This window comes from Oxyura jamaicensis, chromosome 3 (genome assembly GCF_011077185.1).
Source record: "Oxyura jamaicensis isolate SHBP4307 breed ruddy duck chromosome 3, BPBGC_Ojam_1.0, whole genome shotgun sequence".
NCBI classification, from domain to species: Eukaryota; Metazoa; Chordata; class Aves; order Anseriformes; family Anatidae; genus Oxyura; species Oxyura jamaicensis.
The window spans coordinates 54,838,131-54,859,324 of NC_048895.1; the positions used below are offsets into that span (position 1 = coordinate 54,838,131).

At 39.1% G+C, this 21,194-nt stretch overlaps 1 protein-coding gene across 2 annotated transcripts in view; it reads left to right on the forward strand.

Moving 5' to 3' along the window:
• Nucleotides 1-21,194, forward strand: part of SNX9 (sorting nexin 9) — a 67,016-nt gene that overhangs the window by 8,247 nt on the left and 37,575 nt on the right. For both annotated transcript variants that reach the window (XM_035323245.1, XM_035323244.1), the window contains 3 exons: nt 15,120-15,206; nt 17,578-17,652; nt 18,646-18,768. In XM_035323245.1, coding sequence (XP_035179136.1) covers nt 15,120-15,206; nt 17,578-17,652; nt 18,646-18,768 — 285 coding nt within the window. The remainder of the gene's footprint in view (nt 1-15,119; nt 15,207-17,577; nt 17,653-18,645; nt 18,769-21,194) is intronic.

Here is a 21,194-nt window from a genome sequence, read left to right on the forward strand (position 1 = left end):
AAGGGATTGTTTAGGAGATCCTAACTTCTGAAGATTTACAGTAATTTAACTGAACCTGACTTTAAAGGTAGGCAATTGCATATCCTTGTTTAAGAACTGATGCATCAAGTGGCATACATTATTTTGGATGCTTCCATCAGAAATGGAGCTGAGCTTAACAAATTCCTTATTTTTAAATGTGCACCAAAAAGATGAGAAGTTTCTGAGCTTAAAAGTATGTAATGAAGCTGATTTTCAAAACTCAGTCACAAAGAAAATGCAATATCGTAAATGTGTTTCTCGGGGATTTGCTTGGAGAAGTCGCATTCTGAATGCTTCTGTTTTCCTTCTTGCCTTCCCTGGCCTCTCCTCTTTCTCCTCCTCCAGCAAAGTTTGCAAAGTCCCAGCTCTTACTCATGTCTTTTCTTTTGTTGTTGAGATTCATTGCATTGGGAGAGCTAGAAATCTCAGGAAGTGTTATGCTGACTTTTAAATAACATGCTCCCTACCTTGGTCTATTTTTAGAGGTATTTGTTTAAAAGTGCAGGCAAGTCCACTTCTTGATAAGGCCGAAGTTTTGCCCTTTGTGAGGCTGGAGTTTCAGGAGGGGGCACAGATATCAAGGGAAGCCGGTAGGTGAGTGCACATTGGTGGTCAAAACAGCTCTTCTGGATCCTGTGCTGCTAATTAATGTGCGGGGGGCGGGGGGGCTTAGTGTAAAAGCTGGGGATGAAATTAGGAGCTGATAACCTCTAATTTATAAGAGTTGTGCTAAGCAGGTGACATTACTTTCATAAGGTAGGTATTTCCCAAGGTGAAATACACCTGTATCCCAACATGATGCTCTGGGCTGTTCAGTGGTCTGTCTACTTCTGGAACTAATTTTTGTCTGGCTCTGGTTATAGGACTGGGCCGTCTTTCATGGGAAGAAGTTTCTTGAGGTGAAAGCTATTAAACAGGATATTCTGTTCCTAAAAGAAGATAGAGCTTAGTGTTTTTTTAAATACATAAATATTTTGTTGTTTAAGGCTTTCTGTCCATCTAATGACCTTGGAATAGCTTTTGTGAATGTCATTAGCCAGGTATAATTGAATTTAGCATGGATCTTCTAATTGTCTTGAGGGAAGCTCACTTTATATATGATAATTTCAGACAGAAAAAAATATCAATATTTTAGACTTCAGTAATAGGGCTATCTTTAATTTTTCCATTCCTGTACTCATGAAAGGCTCACCAAAAGAAGCCTCGCATTTTCATTTGTACTGTCGTGAAGCTGTCTGTGTGTTTACATTATGAACCAGGCAGAAACAATTCTTTGTTCTGATTTGCAGCTGGGAAGTGAAATATCCCTCTGCGCCAAGTGCTCCAAAATACCCGAACTTTGCACTATGCAAGTCTGCCTTCCGTGCTGTCATAACTTTGACAGCAGTAACTCTCCTAGGAAAGTGTATTTTGGGAAAATATTCAGTTAATCAATCTTAATATTATCTGTGACTTGGAAAGAACTTAAACTGTGCAGATCACTTCGTACTCAGCATGTTCCACTGTTCAAATTCAGTAAAGTAAGACTCGATCAACCACAGTTTCATCCTTCGCATTTACAAGAGTGGGCTGTGATGGAACAAAACTGATTAGGTTAAGTAGTCATTTTAGTTTAATGGTCTTACTCACATTAGAAGTTGTTTTTTGTTTTTTGTTTTTTTTTTTTTTTGCTAAGCTATGATTAAATAGGTGTAAAAATATTTCTTTGTATTTTTTAAGGGGCAATGAGAGTACAAGGGTGGGTGAAAATGCTTGGTAATGCAAATTTACTTTAAATACCTGACCTGTTGGTATAGTGAGGTGTTAGGACGAGGTCAACCACACAAGAACTGACACTGACACATTTTATTAAGATGCAGGTTTTTTGTTCTTTTGCCTTTGAGCTTCTGATCTTCTAAAAGTTCAGTGATAAGTTGGTTACTTTATGTTCCAGCAATTATTAGTGCAAGGCTCCTTGTTTGACAGCGTGCTGTTGGGCTAGGAAGCTGGCGAGTTGATGGGGTTCTGTATGATGTTATGCTTGGGTAATGATTCCTCTGACTCAATTTTCCAAAGTTATTTTAAGCACCTGGGCATTGAGTCATCAGAGGCTCATTACCAGAGGTCGTCACTTAAAAATATGATTACAGTAGTGAAGGAGAAGGAAATCTGGTATCAGATGCTATCGTGTTTCATGGTTCATCTGGTTTATACAGTCAGTGATTCAGGTTTTCACGCTGATAGAATTTTTCCATGTATCAGTAATGGTTGAGCAATAAGCCTTTACAGTTAGCTGTGGCTTGGTGATAAAATTTATTTTACTGCAATCTTTCGACATTTTTCTTTGGGAGTTGTCATCTCTTCCAGAACCTTTGTTTTTAATGTCTTTGAAAATCTGCTTAAATTAGAACATCCGCACATTCTTCTCTCTATGAAAACTTCCTTATTTGATTAGGGTGTCTGGCAAATCTCAAAAATCAAAGTTTACAGAGAAACAAAGAGAATGTATATGAGAATTTTGCTGTTTTAAACATATCAGTTCCATCCTTTATTGTATTTACCCACAGTTGCAACATTGCTGTTGAAAGCAGTCTTGCAAAAGATTACAAAAGCAGGTAGTAGAGCCTGTAAAATAGTGGGAGTGATTTGTTTCACTCAGTGCTGCGGTAAGACAGATCAAATAATTCCAGATATCTAAATGTTAAAGTAAATAATAATTGCAGTGTTCTGCATTTAAAGCTACAACTTTTCTGTCAAAGCATGTTTTGCAATTAGAAGGTCATTTAACTTCTCTTTCAACTTTTCTGAAAGGGGCAAAAATCAAAGCTGGTGCTTTTACCTTCTTTAGTTGGAATACAACTTTCTCAGCAATTTGTGATCAAAAAGGAGCTTCCCAAGTAACACAGAGTTCAAAAAGCAAAGCATTCCTGTAGTAATTCAACAAGCAAAGCTCAAGTGCTACTGAGGAGAAAGATCTCTGCGTACTGCTCACTGGAAAATTGAATTGGAGCTCTGAGCCTTATTTTTTCCAAAACGGTAAGAGGAAAAGGGCACGAGACGTAAATTTTCTTGTAGGGAGTTGCCTTTGTGCAGGCTGCTCCAGCTGTTCCGTGGCCGAGGGGACCTTCAGGATTTAGTGTGGCATGAAGGTCACACGAGCAGTCCTGGGCACTGCTAGTAAGAGGGTGTGTGCTCCTAGTAGGTCACAGCAGTGCCTCTTTGTGAGCAGATGTTTTGTTTTCCTTTTATTTTCCTCCAGTATTTCAGAGCAGCTCTTCAGAAGGAGGCTAAGGGCAGAGCTTCCCCCAACAATAAAAGCAGCTGCTTTACCAGAGGGTTTTCCAGTATGCAAAATGCGGCTGGAAGGAGGAGGGGGCTGCAGGGAGATGCCGGGCCCTGCAACTTAAGACAGGTCCCGGGGGAGCCTGAGCAAAACAGCTGCTTCTGGGGACAGGCAGCGGTGCCTGACCTGGGGTTTCTGCAAGCGGGACTTGCCTGGGTGAAATCATTCAGGCCCCTCTCTTGTAAAACATGGGACTCATGTACAGCCCGGTGACGGGTGTTTTCTTGCAACTTATCTCTGTGTTGCTGACTTCTGCTCTGACTTGCCATCTGCTCCTCCTTGGCAAAGGAACTGTTGTGCTTGTATTTTTTGTCTTCTCGCGGTATCTCTGTTTGTACACAGCAGGTTTTGAACTTGCCTTGCTCTCCTTTTCCCAGCATTTAAAGAGTGCGGTTCTCAATGTTCAGAGCGAAAATAAGCTGTCCTCTTCATTCTGGTTAAACACAAGTGAAATGTTTGTTTTCCTGTGGCTGATACAATAAAAATGGCTAATTTTCAAGGAAAAGAAGCTATAAAAAATTCTCTTAGGGTGTCTGGTTCTCTCTTCTGTATGAGAGTTTTTCCCCTTTGTCATGCAGGCAGTCAATAAGACTATCACATTTATTGTCTCTGCTGGTTCTGATTCAGCCCTGGCATTCCATGAAGAGCCCGTACAATTGACCTTTCTGCAGCACTGAGGCCATGACTGATGAGGCAATTCATTTTGTCCTAGAGCTTGATCAGATCTGAGAATTAAGCTTAAAAGTTTTATCTTCTCCATAGGATTAAACATCTTTTTACTTTTTTTGGGGGGTGGTGTTGCTGCTGGCTAAGACTGAAGTAATTGAAAATGGCGATACCGTATGATACATTAGTACAGTTAGCGTTTGGCTAGTTACAACACCGTTCTTTTAGCAGTACTGTCGTTTCCTCCCTTAACAGCCCTGTATCTGTCTGCTGAAAATGGTTGCTTATGGAACACAAAATGAAGCATCTTTCTCACTGCAGATAACGAGACCATATTTTTGGAAGTTTGTATACAGGCACTTAGTTGTAGCTGCTGTATCAACAGCTCTGCCACCTTCTGTCAATCTTCCAGGTTTTCTAGAAACTTGTAAGGAAGAAGCAGTTTAAGCTTTCTTTTCTGACTTTTTTTCATTTCTTCTACCAGTAACCTCTATAGTGACAGACAAAGAGTTTCTGGGGTCTCCAATTTAAATCCATTCCTAGGTAATGGAAGATGGAGATCTGTAAAAGAGACCCTCAGACCTCAACAGGTATATGACTTGCTGAAATGTGGCTCTTCCAGTTGTCACAAAAGTACTGTTTCTTTGTAATGCTTCTGTCCAGGCACTTTTATTTTTTTATGTAGTGGAATAGGACAGTACTGCTAGCGTGCACACTGCATGAAGTTGTAGGTGAGCAGTGTCTGGTTTCAGTGCTGGCTGTTCTCCAGCTGGGTCTAGTGACTGAGCTTCGCGCACGTGAGCTGCTGTGGAAGGTGACAGGTCTTTAACTCCTGGGCTTTTCTACGGTGTCAACAGAAAAGCCTGAAATAGCTGTAAGCTGGGGGTATGTTAGGACCCATAAAACCTGAACATTGCCCATTTATACAGTAAAGTGACTCCATGTGGTAAAGTGATAATGTATTTACATTGGTAAAACGGTTTCCTCATTTGTTTTCATAATATAAAAATAAACCTAGAAATGGTTCAATTATCAGGCTTTCATGATTTTTTTTCTGCTTTTTGTTTGTTTGTTTCTTGAAGGACTAAGAGATCACAAAACATTTAATGTCTTGATAAATGTTGGTTACTCAATTAACAGAGAATTTAGCAGAACTTCCACACTGAGGATCTGCTTTGCTGCATTTTAATTTTTCTCTTGGATGTCTTCAGCTAGAATATTCCTGAGCACTTGTTTCCCAGTTAGTGTTATCAGTGTCTGGCCTTTCAGAGTTGTAGGGCTGTTTCATTCTGTAATTTACCTGCAGGTCAAGTTGTATTTGAAGTAGCATCATTTTAGCATGCAGGTTGGGCGCTCTGCAAGTTCTTCATTCGCATCTAGGTTGGCCTGTGCAGCTGGTGCATGGAGATACACGACATGTAATAGTGTGGTGAGTCTGCAAAGGCTTGGAGTTCATTAGGCTGCCTTGGTGAAACTTTATAGAACTGTAATTATCCCAATAATTAGAGACAATCTCCTCTCACAGAGGAAGCACTCTTGTGTGACGACAGGCTGTCTTAATGAGTAGGTCAGGACGTGACAGATTTTCTGGTGAATGCTGCAGGCATCTTCTCAAAACCTTTGCCTCTTCCTAGCTTTGTTCTTCAGTGATGCCGAGGGTTTAATGCAGACTATTCCACGGTCTCAGGCTAATAAAAGGAGTCGACATGGCAGGCTCCTGAAAGACACAGATAAACTTTGGTTCAGCAAACAGCTGCAAGAGACACGGTAGTGATTGAATCTGGGCAGAGGTTGTAATCGCCCTTGAGATAAGTGTATCCTGCCTAGCATCCGTAAAACAAAGCCATGCTGCACTCACTCCAATTGAGCGTGCTGGTGTAACAAGAATTAATCTTCTCAGATTGGCAATTGTTTAGTTGGGAACCTGTTACTGATCTGTATTCACAAGGAAAAATGTGAGGCAGTGTGGGCATGTAGAACAGTGCAGTAAATTGGTTTTGAGAAATGTCTTCTGACAGAGTTGGAGCTCCTCACTCATGGTTAAAGTATTGCAATACATTGTTAATTGATAACTGGTTTGTAACTAATGCTTTGTACTAGTTTTTTTTTTTTTTTTTTTTTTTTTTTAATCCTTGTTCAAGTGCTTAACCCAATAGAAGGCTCAGATGTGCTGAACAGGAGTGCCTAAGTCAGTATTTCGAAACGTCTCTAAATCACACGGATATGATACATATTTTTCTGCAGTTGCATTTCCCTTGCTTCTGTGCTGCCTGGGTGTGTGCAGATCCTGCTGTCTGGTTCCCCAGTACCCCATCAGTATGCCCATATGGGCACTGCAAAAGGTAACTGAGCACCTCTTCTAAAGGAATTTCATGGTTAAAACTTCAAAGTGCATGATGGCTCTTTTGCAAGTACCACATGTGAATGCTGCTTTTTAAAACTACTGACCTGTTCGGGGGTGATCCCCAAACTTGAAAATCCTTAAGCTTGGTCATGAGTGTGCAAATAAAGCCTGCTGTATTTTCCATTGTTCCTTCTTGTGGCAGAGGTTATCTGTCCACCTCTATTGCTAACTGCAGGGAAAGGAGCTATAATTCCATTTAACAGATCTTAAAAGCTTAAGGTATTACATTCCAACACTTGTAAGAGATCTTTAGCACAGGCATAGTCTGATAACTGAGTCCTTATAGTGCCTCAGTAGCTTCTAGCCCCAGATGCTTGAGCTGAGCAATGGGATCCCTCAGGTGCAGGAATTCACCTGAATGCAAGCTCTCTGTCGTGCTAGCCAGGAGTCTGGTTGTGTTGGCGCCAGGTATGACGATGTTTGCTTATGGGTAAACAGCTATAAAGAAGTCCAGGGTCTGTAAATGAAGAATGAGATACATAACCAGAAGCAAGCAGGACTCATTTAACAGAATGCCTGTCTCTTCCTCTCTCTGAGAGCTGCTGGCAGTAGCTGAAGGGGTCCTTGGGTCCCTTGCCCTCCTGGCCTTCCAAGCTCAGCCATGGTATCCCTAAATTTCGGCTCTGCCAAAGCTGCCTGTACTTCAGCTTGGTTCTTTCACAGAACTAGTACTCACTGCAAGGAGTTAAGTGGTCTCCCTGCCTTATATTTCTCATTGGTAAATGGCTGTGGATGTAAATAACTAGCTTTCCTCAGAAAGAACCTCTGCCAAGAGCCACGAGGTGCTTCCAGGGGTTATCAGCTGTGGGTGTGCCTGGGGAGGTTCTTTCAGCAAGTAAAAAGCTGTGTCTAGGAGCTTGCTCTTCCTCAGATCTGAAGAGCCAGTCTGTCCTCATGCAAGGGAGGCATGAGTTGCTGAAGAAGGTTAATAGGCTGTTGCCCTTATGACTAAAGAAAATGTTTTTCAAGTCTCTTTAGCACTAGAAAACTTGCCTAGTCATTTGTTTCTCACAGAATTGATAAGTAGCTTTAAGGTATGCATATGGAGCCTTTATTCTAATTTTAAAGAGTTGGTTTAAGCCACATGCACTTTGGTGGGAGTCAAGTATTTTGTAACCTCATAAACACTTCAAACTTTGCACCTTGTACCTTTTGGAAGCTCTTTATGCTCTGGTAACCTTTCCCTTGGATTACGAGGTAGGCCTTTTAATCCAGTGCCATTATTTAATTACGTATCTGCCTGAAGTCTTGGAGGCACGTGCAGCTTCTGAGGGTGGAGTTCCCTGTCCTCTCCTCTTGTCTGCAAGCATGTTTTATTAGCAGAATGACATGATGCAAGTCCTCATTTCTTTGCTTTTTATCTGTGTTTAATTTGCTCCTAATGTGATTATAGTCAGCGTTGTTACCTCCAAATGACTAGCTGCAGGCTACTGGACTATTTTAGAGTTGAAAAATTGCTCAGAAGAAAGTGAGCCAGCAGGCCAAGAGAACACTTTTCAATCTGGATTTACAGAGTAATGGGAGGATCCTGCAGCTGCTGAGGGGACTTGGGGTAATGACAACAGAAGGCTGTGATCTCTGCTGGTCCAGAAGTGGAGCTCTTCACTAAACTATGTTTCACTTTTTGGATGAGTTTGTTTTAATCCTGATGTTTTTGAAAACAAAAAAAAAAAAAAAAAAAAAAAAAAAAAAAAGAAGGCGTTAGTAAAGAAGGCGTTAGTAAAGAAATGTAGCACTCAAGGGAGCTTTTTCTTGAACAAGTGAATTTTAGCTTTCAGTTGCTCTTTAATAAAATTGCAGTATGAAACAAATTTGAAGGGGTAGTTCAGTTTCTTCAGCCTGGCAGGTTTGTCTGGGTAGGTGTTGAGCACACCTACAAGAACAGCGATGCCTAGCATTACACAAGCAATACACATTTTTCTCAATCTGCTCTGTATTAGTTTACACATTAAAATTATCATAATCTTTTAATTTCTATACTGCAGCCAAGACAGAACGTAGCTACCTTTCCAGGCTGAGAGGCATAGACACTTTCAGAGCCATTTAACATTTCTTCTTAGGCTGTCCAAATATGCACTTAATCCAGCAGTCTGATACAATTGTGATGGATGGACTAACGTGAAGAGGCAATTTTGTTAAATCGTGGTCCCAGATGCTACTGTTGCTGCAATAAAAAACTGTTCAGTCCTGGAGTACTCTGTGGCTTTTGGGTGAGCGTGGGTTTTTTTTAAAAAAAAAAAAGGGGGGGGGTGGCGGGGAGAAGGTTAAATATAGCTAAATGATAGCCACTGTTGGAAGTACACTGAAGTGGGAAAAAAGGGATGTCTCCTACTTCATGTTCCTAAAGCAATTTTCTTCTTGTTCCTGAGCTCTTTGGACACTAGTTGTTTTAATTCTTCACCTTCTCACAGTTCCCTTAGTAATAGCAACTGTGTGACTTAGCGAGCATCTTGACTTGCCTGAGAGCTCTTTTCAAAGATACATTGACTAAAACATGGCGATTTCAGTATTTTAACTGTTATGGGATGCTGAAATGAAACTATGGTTTAACTGTCATTTAAAGACCTGCCTACCTTACATAACTTTCTGTAGCTTCACTCATGCAGAATGAAGCTAGAGTTAGTTTTAACTCTAGCTATTCAGCTGATACCAAGTCAGACGTCTTTATAGTTGTTTGCAGTAGGAAACTACATCAAAAATTATATTGGATGGTAATCACAGGGCAAGTTGCTATGAAAGATCAAACATTACAGAACTGAAAATGCAAAAATCATCTTAAGGTAATTGCCCTTTTTTTGCAGTATTGCCGGTTTTTAGACCGTGCTTCATTTTGAACCGTTCCTTGAGATCTAACCCAAGGATACTGCCTATTTCTGAACTGATTTATTTTGTCCACCAGAACCCCCAAGTCCTTCTCTGCAGGACTGCTCTCCATGAGTTCTCCCAGTCTGTCCTCGCATCTGGGATTGCCCTGACCCAGGTGCAGCACCTTGCACTTGGACTTGTTGAACTTCATTAGGTTCACGTGGGCCCACTTCTCAAGCTTGTCCAGGTTCCTTTGGATGGCATCCCTTCCTGCACCACTCAGCTCGGTGTCATCTGCAAACTTGCTGAGGGTGCACTTGACCCCACTGTACATGTCACTGATGAAGACATTAAACAGTCCCAAGACAGACCACTGAGGGACACCACTTGTCACCAGCCTCCACCTGGACCTGAAGCTTTTTTGGTTTGTTTCTAGAAACAGCATTGGTGGGAAAAGCAATTCTGAAAATGTACCTTTGGTTTCAGCAGGTTTGGGATTTTTAAAGTGTTTTGCTTAAATTAGTAATAAAACTAATCTGCCACTTGCCAACATATTTATTAAAAAGGCTTTCTGTATGCTAATATCTAGGTAAGCTTTATCTCTGATCTTGATTCTTAAATCTAAGATTAATAGAAATCTTTCTGTGCAACTGAATAAATGAGTTACTGCTTACAGCTGCTGAATCATGAGTAGTCTTGGTCTTTTTGCAAGTTTGACGTGAGAAATTCTAGAGAAGGATGAGAGATGAGGAATCATAGGAAAGAAAAGGGAGCCAGTTTATTTAAAATTTAGGGAGTTTAGTTGAGAAGAAGAGTCCTAGCTGTAAAAACAAAAAAAAAGTCAATTTTTTTTTTTGAAGACATTTTGCTGGGCTTCTCAATTAATGATTTTTGCTTCTCTAGTGGGTTGCAGATTTCTTCAAAAAGATTTATCTGCCCCAGTTACTTTCCAGAAGAGAAATATGGATTTTTTCTATGAATCTGGGAACTACTGCTACCAGCAGCATAGAAAGTAGGACACAACACTGGAGAGCAACCATGAAGCTGAAATCTATTTGCTCTCATTGCTAATGGGAGGTTGCAGTTGCCTTTAAGACAAGTGGCACCAAGCAGACTAAATTTGTGAATCCCTGTCCCTTGAGAAGTGCAATACCAAATGGCTGAAGCTCCAAATCATGTGCTAAAAGGAAGGCATGTGTTTATTAGAGGAATTTCATGCTTTGAACCTTTTATGGATATTTTCTTTGCACTGTGTGCCGCTGCCAGCTATCCTAGGGAAGCTGTCAGCTTGTGGTGTAAGTTTCTTAAACATTAACACGTGGCTGAAAACCATGACTCTGGCACAGTACAAGATCTCTTTCTAATAGAATGAAGTCCTATCCACAGGGAAAGTGTTTTCAAAGTTAAGTTCAAATTTTGGGTGGGTATCACTGACATGCTCCGGTTTTGATGCTGTTCTCAAATTTGTGCTGCTGGTGGGCTGTGCCTGTGTACATCAGGACTGTCAGACCTGGGGGTAAGCTGCTCTTCTTCCTGAGCTGCTTGTCTCACCAGTCACTGATGCACCTTAGAAAAGACGTAAAGGTTCCTTTTATGAGAAATAGGAGCAATTGTTCCCTCTCCTCCTCCAAGGTGCTGGGGCAAGCAGAGAGGATCTGGTCCGCTGGGATCCCTGCGGAGATCTCATACTCACATAGCATAGTGATAATGCAATCCCTCTTTAGAATTTCACTTTAATGACTCTCATAGCCAAATTCCCACTTAATTTATGCTAAGCACCTCGACATGCTGCCAGTTACAGTTTCATAGCCTTATGTCTGTTTGCAGAAATCACTTGGCAAGTGGTCTTGGTTATTTTTTTTCCTCTTGGAAAGAAAGGGGGTGGGAAGAGCAGAAGGTGTGCAAGTCTGACAGATGTAAATAATGGATAAAAGCTAACTCCAAACTCTCAGAGGAACAACGTGTCCAGGTGCTGCTTTTCAATATGAAGAATCTTTGTAGTTTAGACACTATTAGTGCTAATAATGCTTAGACACTGTTACTGTTATTTTAAAAAGATGGCAATAATGATCGATGGAAATACTTAGAATTTACAGAAGCTAGAGAAGCTGCGTGCTGTAAGTCAGTAAATCTGTAACAGCAGCCCAAGTGTGTAACAACAGCACGTAGAACCAGTTCCTGAGGATGCTGGTGTAACACTGAGAAGCATTAATTTCCATTTCTAAATGAGACTTTTCAGCAATGTGGCTACAGGCATTTTCCTTCAATAAGGAGATCTCCTGTCTTTAATTTGTAGAGAAAACTGCCATCTCCCTCTCCTTCCAGACAAACTATAATATATGCTAAGCATCAGGTGTTTGTTTTTCTTCTTGTTAGGTGCTGAGCAGCTGGTACTTGTTTTGTGGATTTGCAGTGTTCTGTAACTGAAGCCTTTATTCCAAGAACTGAATGTTTGAATCTCTGAAGTTCCTCCAGTTCTTGCATTTTTAGTTCCTAATACATGCGATCGGAAGTAAATATAAAGTAAAACAATTACTGTAATACTTCTTTAAATTTTTTTAAGCAGTTATGTTTGTACATTTGTGGTCATTCTGTATTATTTGGAATTGCCTTTGCTATTTCAGCAGTTCCCATTTTATAGGAGTTCAAAATGTCTATAAACTTAGACCTAATATCCAATGTATTTTTGCAGTACCCAGGAGCTAAAATCTTTTTCTGGTTAAGTGCTTCCTTCTCTCCATATACTTATGCTATTTAGCAATGATCTAACTCTAAGCTATGAATACCACTTGGACGCAATATCTGCGGCTAGTAAGTAGGAAATGGTTTATTGCCAAACCACACCATTTTCCTTTTTCATGTTTTGGAACTGATTGTCAAAAAAATCAGATAGGTATGGGTGGGGCTGCTGCCTCAGTGCAAGGCAATGCCAGAGGAAGGGTTTTTTCCACTGTTAACAATGCGCTTATTAGATGAAGCAAGTCACTTATAAACTCAACCAATTATAACTTATATTTTTATAATAATCTATTTTTATATTACTCTGAATCTATTTTTCAATTTGTCAAAATGCAGTAAGGAAAAAATTGAGTTTGTATTGTCTTCCCTCTTACTATTTCTCTTTTAACAACTTCTGAAATAGGAATTTGGAGCAGGTGAATGGATAGATGTGGTACGAGGGCTTTATTAAATTCTATGCATTTCTCTTGGTCTTTCCTTCCGTACATGCTGAATACTTCCAGATTTCTCTGCATAGCTTAATCTCCTTGGAGAATGAAGTATTTGTACCTGATCTCCAAGTTATTAGACATAAATATTTTAGCTTTCCAGTCTGGTCATTACTGTAGGGTGTTGAGCCACTTCTCCTGAAGACTAAAAATCTGGTCTTGTCCTGGTCAAATCCTATTCCTATTTCCCGTGAACAAAAACCTCAACTTGATGTTATCTTGTACTGCTTGAGGGATGTGAAGAAGGCTGCTTGCCCTGCAGGCCAGATGCCCGAGCTGTGTTCAGGTGACTTGTGGAATGAGATATATATGGGTAACCTGCTGTAAACATGACATGTTCAACACCTTTACGACTTAATGCTGAGGGGAGAGGGCTGGTGAATGGTGCTTCTTACAGCCCTACCTAAATGTTCCTGCAGTTCAAAAGGTATGCTTCTTATCTTCAATTTTATTGCTTTAAGGAGAGTGAGAAGGGTTGTTCTTCCATCTGCAGGGAGGCCTGATTTTCTGCTGGGAGGCAAGCAGTCGGTGGTGTTATTGAGAACAGTTTTCTCCTGTTCATCTTGGTTTTGCATGGCATAATCTGAAAGTGCTGAAAGCCTCCTTTCTAAAGGAAGAAAAATAATAATAGGAAGCACTTAATGTGCTTAAGACATACGATTTTCTTAAATGTTGTGCTTCTCTAGTAGAAAAGACCAAGTGCTTGACTTGTGCACGTCACTCCTGATTAGCTTTGTCAGCTGAGCTACAGGATGTGCTTTTTTCCTCTTTGTTTTTATTTACGCTGAAGTGAAGTATCTTGACCAGACAGAAATATTTCCACATGACACTTACGAAATTAAGATGTGGGGGAAGGAAGCTGTGTTTTTTGCTGGATTTATGTCAGAATACATGCCTGGAAGGGGATCGTAACAACCTTCAGTTTTGAGGCGTGATGAATGGTCTTCTGGTATCCACCCCCCCCCACACACTTTTTTTTTCCTGTTAAGTAGTTTGCTTTTAACAGGAAATAATGATTTTACTGTGATATTTATGGCAAAAACTATTTGTTTCACTTTTTTCTTCCCCTGACCTCCAAGTGCAAGAAGGCCCTCATTGCTGTGGGCAGTGTCTGACGTTGTTCTAATGCTGCCATAAACATTTTTTTTGGCTTATTTCCTGCTGATAATATATATATATCCCTTTCTGCTGCTCATAATCTTATATGAGCTGGTGGGGAGGTGGTTTCTTTTTCTTGTTGTCTATTCTGTGGATTTGGGGCCTGCAAAACCATGATCGCACTGCCAGTTTTAGAGGCTTTCCTATACACCCACAAATATTTGTAACTTTGTTTTTAGAAATGACTTATCTCCTAAACTTCAAGCTACTAAAGACTTCTTTTTCTTTTTCTTGTTACTGAGTTTATAGCTTGTTATTTTAGTAGCACAAGTAAAGCTAGTTGTTAACACTACCTGGTAACTCATACTTCTCCTGCTTGACTTTCTTGACCAGTCCTCTAGCATTCTGTTCTGCTGCTCTGTGATACTCAGCATCGGCACCAATGGGATAAAATAAGTATTGATCACTTCTGGGGCACCTGGCTAACATGACAACTTGAGATAAATAATAGAAACATTATAATTTATATAAGTTCTGTTAGTGTGATGAGTTTTATTTCCTGGGAAGAAAAGCATAGATAAAGTTTAAACCTGACCAAACAAGACAGTGAGAAACCCTTAATATAATATGCCTCTTTAATGGCAGGATCCTCATTTAAGATTCTAGGGTGAATTACACGTGATTTTTATCAGATACCCTCTACATCAATTTGAACAGTTTGTGAGAAAATAGTCACTTTTAATTCCTGAGAGCCTTCTCTACTTTAGATTGGAATGTAATGTAATAGAAGACAATGAAGTGATAATTGGGAATATAACCTTACACCATGCCACAACTCTTTATACAAAGCAGCTCTGTTCTTTAAACCTTAGGCAAGTTTGTCAGTGTTTCAAACATTTTTTTTAATGTGGTGCAATTGCAGAGTCAGTACACAGTAAAGACTTTTGTATCTAAGTACTTGAAAATTAAGTTGTTCATTTTATTTGTGTTTCTCCCCCCCGCCTGTGCCAGTATGTAACAAGCCTGCTCTGTTTGTGCATTTCGTGGAATCATAGTTCCTCCTGATTACTGAGAATGTCAAAATATCACTGTACGTATTATTATTTGTGTGCAGCAGTGATTACTCACATGTGCAATCACTTCTGATTTCCTCTGTCCAAATTGCTTGCTCTATGAAACAGTCCCCTTTACCCAAATTGGAGTTGGAATATGTCTTGTAGAATAAAATATTAATTGGATTGTTAGCTAAAGTTAGAAGCCTTTCCTTCTTCCCCTTGGAAAAAGCTGTACAGACAATTTTTGGACAGGGCAGAGAACAGCAAGTTTTATATTGTGAATCTTCCAGGAAAAAAGTGGTCATCTGTAAGAGCTGTGCAGGAGATTTCTGTCCTGTAAAGTTTGCAGTAGTGCTCAGTTTAGAGTTCTAATTTAGAAAATACTAGCTTCCACCATGCTGAGTAGCTCTTTATCCATCCAGCCCCTCCCCATCTAGTATTTCTGCTATTTAACAATGAGTCTTCTGTGCAATCGTCTAAATAACACGGAAGGCTCACTGGTGTGTTCTTTTCACTTATAGGCTCGTGTTATGTATGACTTTGCTGCTGAGCCTGGAAACAATGAGCTGACCGTCAGTGAAGGGGAGATCATCATAATTACCAACCCGGTAAGAAAAATTAAATGGAAACAGGGCTTTCAGTGCACTGTCCTGACCTAATTCAGCAGGTGAAGGAAAAGTGACTCTGTGAATCCCTGGTTACCTTCTGCTGAAGAAGTAGTACGCAAACTAAAACCAAAGAATTTTCTAATAGTGTTGTGGAAACAAATGCAATGAGAACGATTCTGGAGGTCAGGGGCCCTCTCAGTGTGTGCCTACATGCTTTGGAATTCTTTGCTCAGCTTTTTTATTCTGCTAAATAGAGCTGAGTGCCAAGGCAGAAAGAGCTAATGATAGTGATACCCTTTACATCTAAGTGTTGTCTTTTTTTTTTTGTGCCTAGTGTTCCACATCTTGTGTTTATGTATTCTTTCACATTTGCCACTTGAATTTAAACAATTCTGACATGCCAGCTTCCCTCAAGGTTTTGCATTTTTTAATTAATGACTTCAGTATTCCAAGTTTCTTTAAAGAACTTGTCACAAAATTTGCTTCTAAATATGTGCATTCTTTCATAATTAAAGCAGTGTGCACAAGGTACAGGAAAGGAGTGGGGAAAAGATTAAGGTAATGCCACTAAGGAAAATTTCAATTATTCTTAAAGTATGTTTGAGCAGTGCTATTTGATTTATTAATGTCAGCATGCTTTTATTCTCCTATATAGTTCTTACAATTGAACAACAGAAGTGTTAGTTGTATCTTCTGTGCTTAGTGATATGGCTCAATGAATAGGCTTTCTTTTTGAAACAAACAAAATCCCCTCACCTGGATACCAGATTTTATTTATCTGGTTGCATAGGAAATGTACAGACGAAACAAATTTTTGAAAGAGCATAATCATGTGTAATCCTGATACTTTTTAATTCCACTGACTTTGAATATTTAAAGCAGATATGTATGGAATCAGCACCCTTTTGAATTGGATGCTGTACTGTAGCAGAGGTAACTTTTTAAATAACTCAGGAGTTTTGTTGTTTCACAAATTTCAAATTTGTTTCAAATTTGCTTTTGCTGAAAAAGTTGTCTGTGTGATAAGACAATAACCCAAAACCAAGTAAAAAATTATTTCTTGCTGTCCTTTATTAAACTGTGGCATAGATTGCCACAAAGGTTCTAGATCTTTTTTGATGTAATAACTTTATAGAGAGCAATGGCGTAAGTCATGAAAGTCCGTTGTTGGAATGCTAATAAGCGCAGTGGTACAAGTGTGACTTCTGGCTCAAAATGTCATTACTCCTGTAGATTAACCAAACTGGTTGAATTTTTAATCTGAGATACCTAGTTTTTTGTGTTCTTAAGTGTAATCTTTTAGATATGTAACCAAAAGCAATTTAAAGTTTATTTCAATAACTGGTTGGTCTTTGCTATTTAAACTCATAAATACATAATCAGACTTCTCTTTATTATGTGCAGGATTATAGAAAATTTCTAAGTAAAAAGAAGAAAATTGTGCATAAATAAATCAGTTAAAAAGCAAATTAAGAACCTGAAATTTGATGATTGCTGTAGTTTCACTTCTCAGCTCTGAATTAGCTTGACATGTAATTCTGTTCAAGGAACAGCTTGATTTTTTTAATTTAATTTTATTATTATTATTATTTTTAAAAATTAAACAAAACTTAATTATTCCAGATAATGTTGTTTGTCTTAGAATTGACTTTACTTAACTGCAAAGTTCTGCAAAGGCTTTCTAATGTATGTAGAATGTGTATTTTTTTTGTTGTTTTTGTTTGTTTGTTTTAAAAAAAAGAGCCAGTAACAGGTTGTACCACTGAGGTCTGAAGTGTGTTAGCTTTTTCCAAACTGATAGTCTGAGACGTGCCTCTGTGGTATTAACTGTAAAGTAGGAGTGTCTCCAGATGCTGTGTGGCATGTGCCTCTGAACCTTGAGATTATCATCAATGTTCTTGTGCTATAGCTGCTTCTCATTACACGCCTGCAGCTTCCACAGGTGAAGTCCAGATTATATAAATGTTACCAATAGCTTAATTCCCTGAGTCTCCTTTCTTTATAATCTGTTGAATAATAAATGCTTTGGGAACAGCATTCTAATAGCTGTATTTTGATGATGGCTGTGCACAGAATTGGCTGTGCATAACGCATAAATGATCAAGTGCTCAAAATTAAGCTTTTTCCCCTCATGTTTGTTAAAGCTAAAGTCCTCAATTGCCATGTGAAATAAGCATTGCCTGTGTCCTGTTTAAATGAGTATCTGCCTGTTCAGCAGATTCAAGCAAGCTTGTTCATCGTCATATAGTCAGACCTGTCTACTGAATGTTGCGTTCCGCATTTGATAGCAAGCCAGTGCTCCCTTCTGAGTTTAAAGCATGCTGTGGGATCCATCTAGCAAAAGTATTTCCATGTTTTATTTTTTTTTTAGGATGTCGGTGGAGGCTGGTTAGAAGGAAAAAACAGCCAAGGAGAGAGAGGACTTGTTCCAACAGATTATGTTGAGGTAAGTGACTGCATCACTATGCACTAAGAAAGCAGACCTACTGAAGAAGCAGTCTGTTGGTTTGCTGATCAGACTCTTAATGCTCAAATGTGAAATTTCCAGTGTTAAAGCTCAGAATGTATATTATTGAAGCAGCTGTAGCTGACTCTGGAGATCAGTGCAAACATGTCATCTAAAGCTACTGTGCTTCTTAGTGGTTTCCCAAGAAATGCAGCAGGAGGTTAACCATAGTTAATATCAGTGATATACAGAAAGTGAGCTACTTTGAGTTTGCTGCTGGTTTTGTGTCTCTTGATCCAATGATTTTGTTTTCATGTCTGAAGACACAGATGTAGAAGTGCAATGAGTAATACAAGTTAAACTGGTGTTGCTGTGGCTGACTTGCCACATGCTCATAAATCTCTAGAATGGAACTGCATTTCTGGGGCTCAGGATATGGGATCCCAAATCCAGGGACTGCTCAGTTCAACATCTTCCTGAGGGCCTGTACTGTCTCTTCAGTATTGATCTGCTCTTTGCTTAAGGACTGCTGTTAGTGGGGTGGGGATGGAATAGGTCTCTGAAAGTAAAGCCTGGAATCTAATTCACTCTTATTCAATCTAATTCACTGCAGACACATGGTTTCTGCAGGTTGGCAGCTTACTGTGTTCAGTTTGTTAGCTTCTAAGTAGCTTTTGGCTCTCCAAATTGGTTATCCCAAACTGATCATCTGAGGATTGAGTTCCCAGCCTCCAAGCAGTAATGTTAGCTACCTTGTTAATTTATAGATAGGTGTCTACTGCCACAAATATGTTAGGCTATGATAAAGCAAACCAGTTCTACCTGTCATGGAAATAAATCCTCTAGATTTACTTCAGTCAACTTCTTGTAAAAAGTACTGTTGAACTTGAATTCAGGGTGTATGCTGCCACCTTAACATCTAGTGTTAGAAGGTTATATGTAATTGGATCAATGGAAGCATAAAAAAATCTCTTGCAACTTTTTCCATTTCAGATTATAACCGACAGTACAAAAGATGGAATTAGTTGTGGTAACTCATTAGCTGACCAAGCCTTTTTTGATTCCCTCTCTTCAAATACAGCTCAGACCAACTCGGCTGCAAAAAGCAGTAATCAGGTACGTCTCCAGGTTTTTGGGCAACAGTGGGCATGGCAGGTTCTGTTGACATAACTGCTTGCACTTCTTCATTGTGCTGTATAATATTTGTGAACCCTCTTAAAAGTACTAATTAAAATAACTGTGTTTTCCTTAGGGAACACTTCTGTTGAATATTAATGGTGTGTATGTCTCTTCATCTACTGTCACTGCTGGAAAAATGAGCATTCTACCACTTTCAATAATAGAGCATTATATTTTTCCTGTCTGCAACCATATAAATCTATGACTATCTCAATCTCTGGATCCCAGTTGTGTGTAAATCACTCTTGGTAACTTTTGTTAATATGCTTGCCTTTTTAGGAAACCATGCTTTTCCTTCCTTTTACTTTTCTTTTTTTTTTTTTTTCTTTTTAATTTCTACTATAATTGGGTGTTCTATGCATCATCAGCCAGTGAAGTATATACATCTGGTTCAGAATTTGAGTAAGGTTTGTTTCTTTGATTAAAAAAAAGATAAAAGTAATTTGAGTCATTATTTCTATTATTTTTTTTGAAGAAGAGGCTGACTTTGTTTTTGCTGGAAGACTGTTTTCCTTTCCTTTTCTCCCTTTTTCCTTTATTCATAGCTTTTTGTCCAGTGCCAACTTATCAAGCAGCAAGTATTTATTTTCATGTTATGTATCCGAGAGCAGACATCACCTTAAACAGAGGCTGTTTGTTATGGTCTACGCATTACTGCATGTCTTACACGTAGGAACAGTTAAACATGTCAAAGTCCATAGGTCAATAGGAAAATGAAACCTGTTCTTTCCATCAGCAGCATGCAAAGGTCTCAGCTGTTGGAAAGTAAATGCTTTACTCATTGTAGCAGCTGGGAACACACCTAGTTTGTAGAACACTTAAAAATCAGTTATTAGTTTTCTTAACTGTAACTTGCACCACAGGACTTTGAGATGAAGTGAGATCTCTTGAAAAGTGTGTGTTGACTGTCATGCAGAAATTCCCCATGTAATAGTTCATTGACTATATTGCATTTCATTTATGCTTCCTTGTATTGAGCTAGACAATGCCAGGAGTAATACAAGACTTCCATATCTTTTTTAAAAAAGTTTATAACTGTTCTTCAGTGATCATTTGTAGTTTGCCTTGTTGTGACTTTCTAAATGAAAAGGTGGTAGAGTAGGGGGGAGATCCCAGTGGTACTTGTAAGCGCTCCCTGATGGCATGCTCCAGGCAAAGTCATGGGAGGAAAAGTGTGTGTTTTTTTTTTTTTTTTTTTTTTTTAATAAAAAGTATCTCTTTTGTTGGAAATAGAGAATTAATGTGTCAGTGTAGTTTTGGAAGATGAATTTTTAGAGGAGGGAAAAGCTTGAAAATGCATGGATCATAGGCTCAGTAGTTTACTCACTCTGTAATACGAACAAATTTGCCGTTTCTTCATAAGTTTTGAAATGGAGTAACTTCAGGTGAACAGCTTATCTCATCTCTGTCAGTGCATTATTCTTATTTGTCTGATCCCTCTCCATTATTCCTCAAATGCTTTGTGAGACAGTTTGGAGAACCAGTGTACCGTGGTGTACTATAGTAAAATTATACTTCTAGCATCAATAGAAGAGAGGGGAGTGTGTGCCTGGATGCAGGCAAGGTCATGAAAGATGTGGGGGAAACTAATCAGTTCTCTCAGGCGAGTATGTTTGGGTTTTCTGTTCTCCTGCTTTTTCATTACAGAAACCATCCTGTTGCATGGTCAGGATTTTGTCTTGATTTCAATTTTCTCAAGTTTTTTTCTTTTCACTGAGTTCAGTAAACTGCTGTTTGGTTTTATATATATATATATGAGTGTGTGTGTGTGTATATATATATATGTATATATATATTTTCTAGAAAAGCAGTAGCTCTTGCTTTGAGTTTTTTTTTCAGCTTCTGACATTCATCTGGAAGCCTGCTCCTGTAGTTTATTGGTAATAAGAACTTAATTTGTATACTGAGCAGTCTGGCTCCAGTTTTTGGCTGTTATGCCTTTCTCCCCGATTAGAGAGCTCTGTAGTACGTGGTATTTTCTCCCTGCAAAAGTTCTGTGGTTAATTGCACTCATGATTAAGAAGCTCTATCTGTTTGTTTCTTCATGCAAGAAGTTTTTCCTTCCATGAAAAGCTGCCTTCTGCAATCTTTCTGATCTTGTGACTCATATGTAAATTGAAGAGGAATTTTATGCATTCTTCCTGTGTATATCACATGACTCAAAACAGAGGTTTAATATTGCTCTTCTGGTACAGAAAAGCCTGATACACTGAAAGATTGCATTGGCTCTTGTAGCGTTGCATCAGGAGGTCAGTTGTTCATCCACTGTGTACTAGCTTCTCTCTTAGAGCTGTTGCCTGTAAGAATACAGCCTTCTACTTTCTGGGTGTAGAAGTTGTTCCTCGATGCATTACTCCACACTC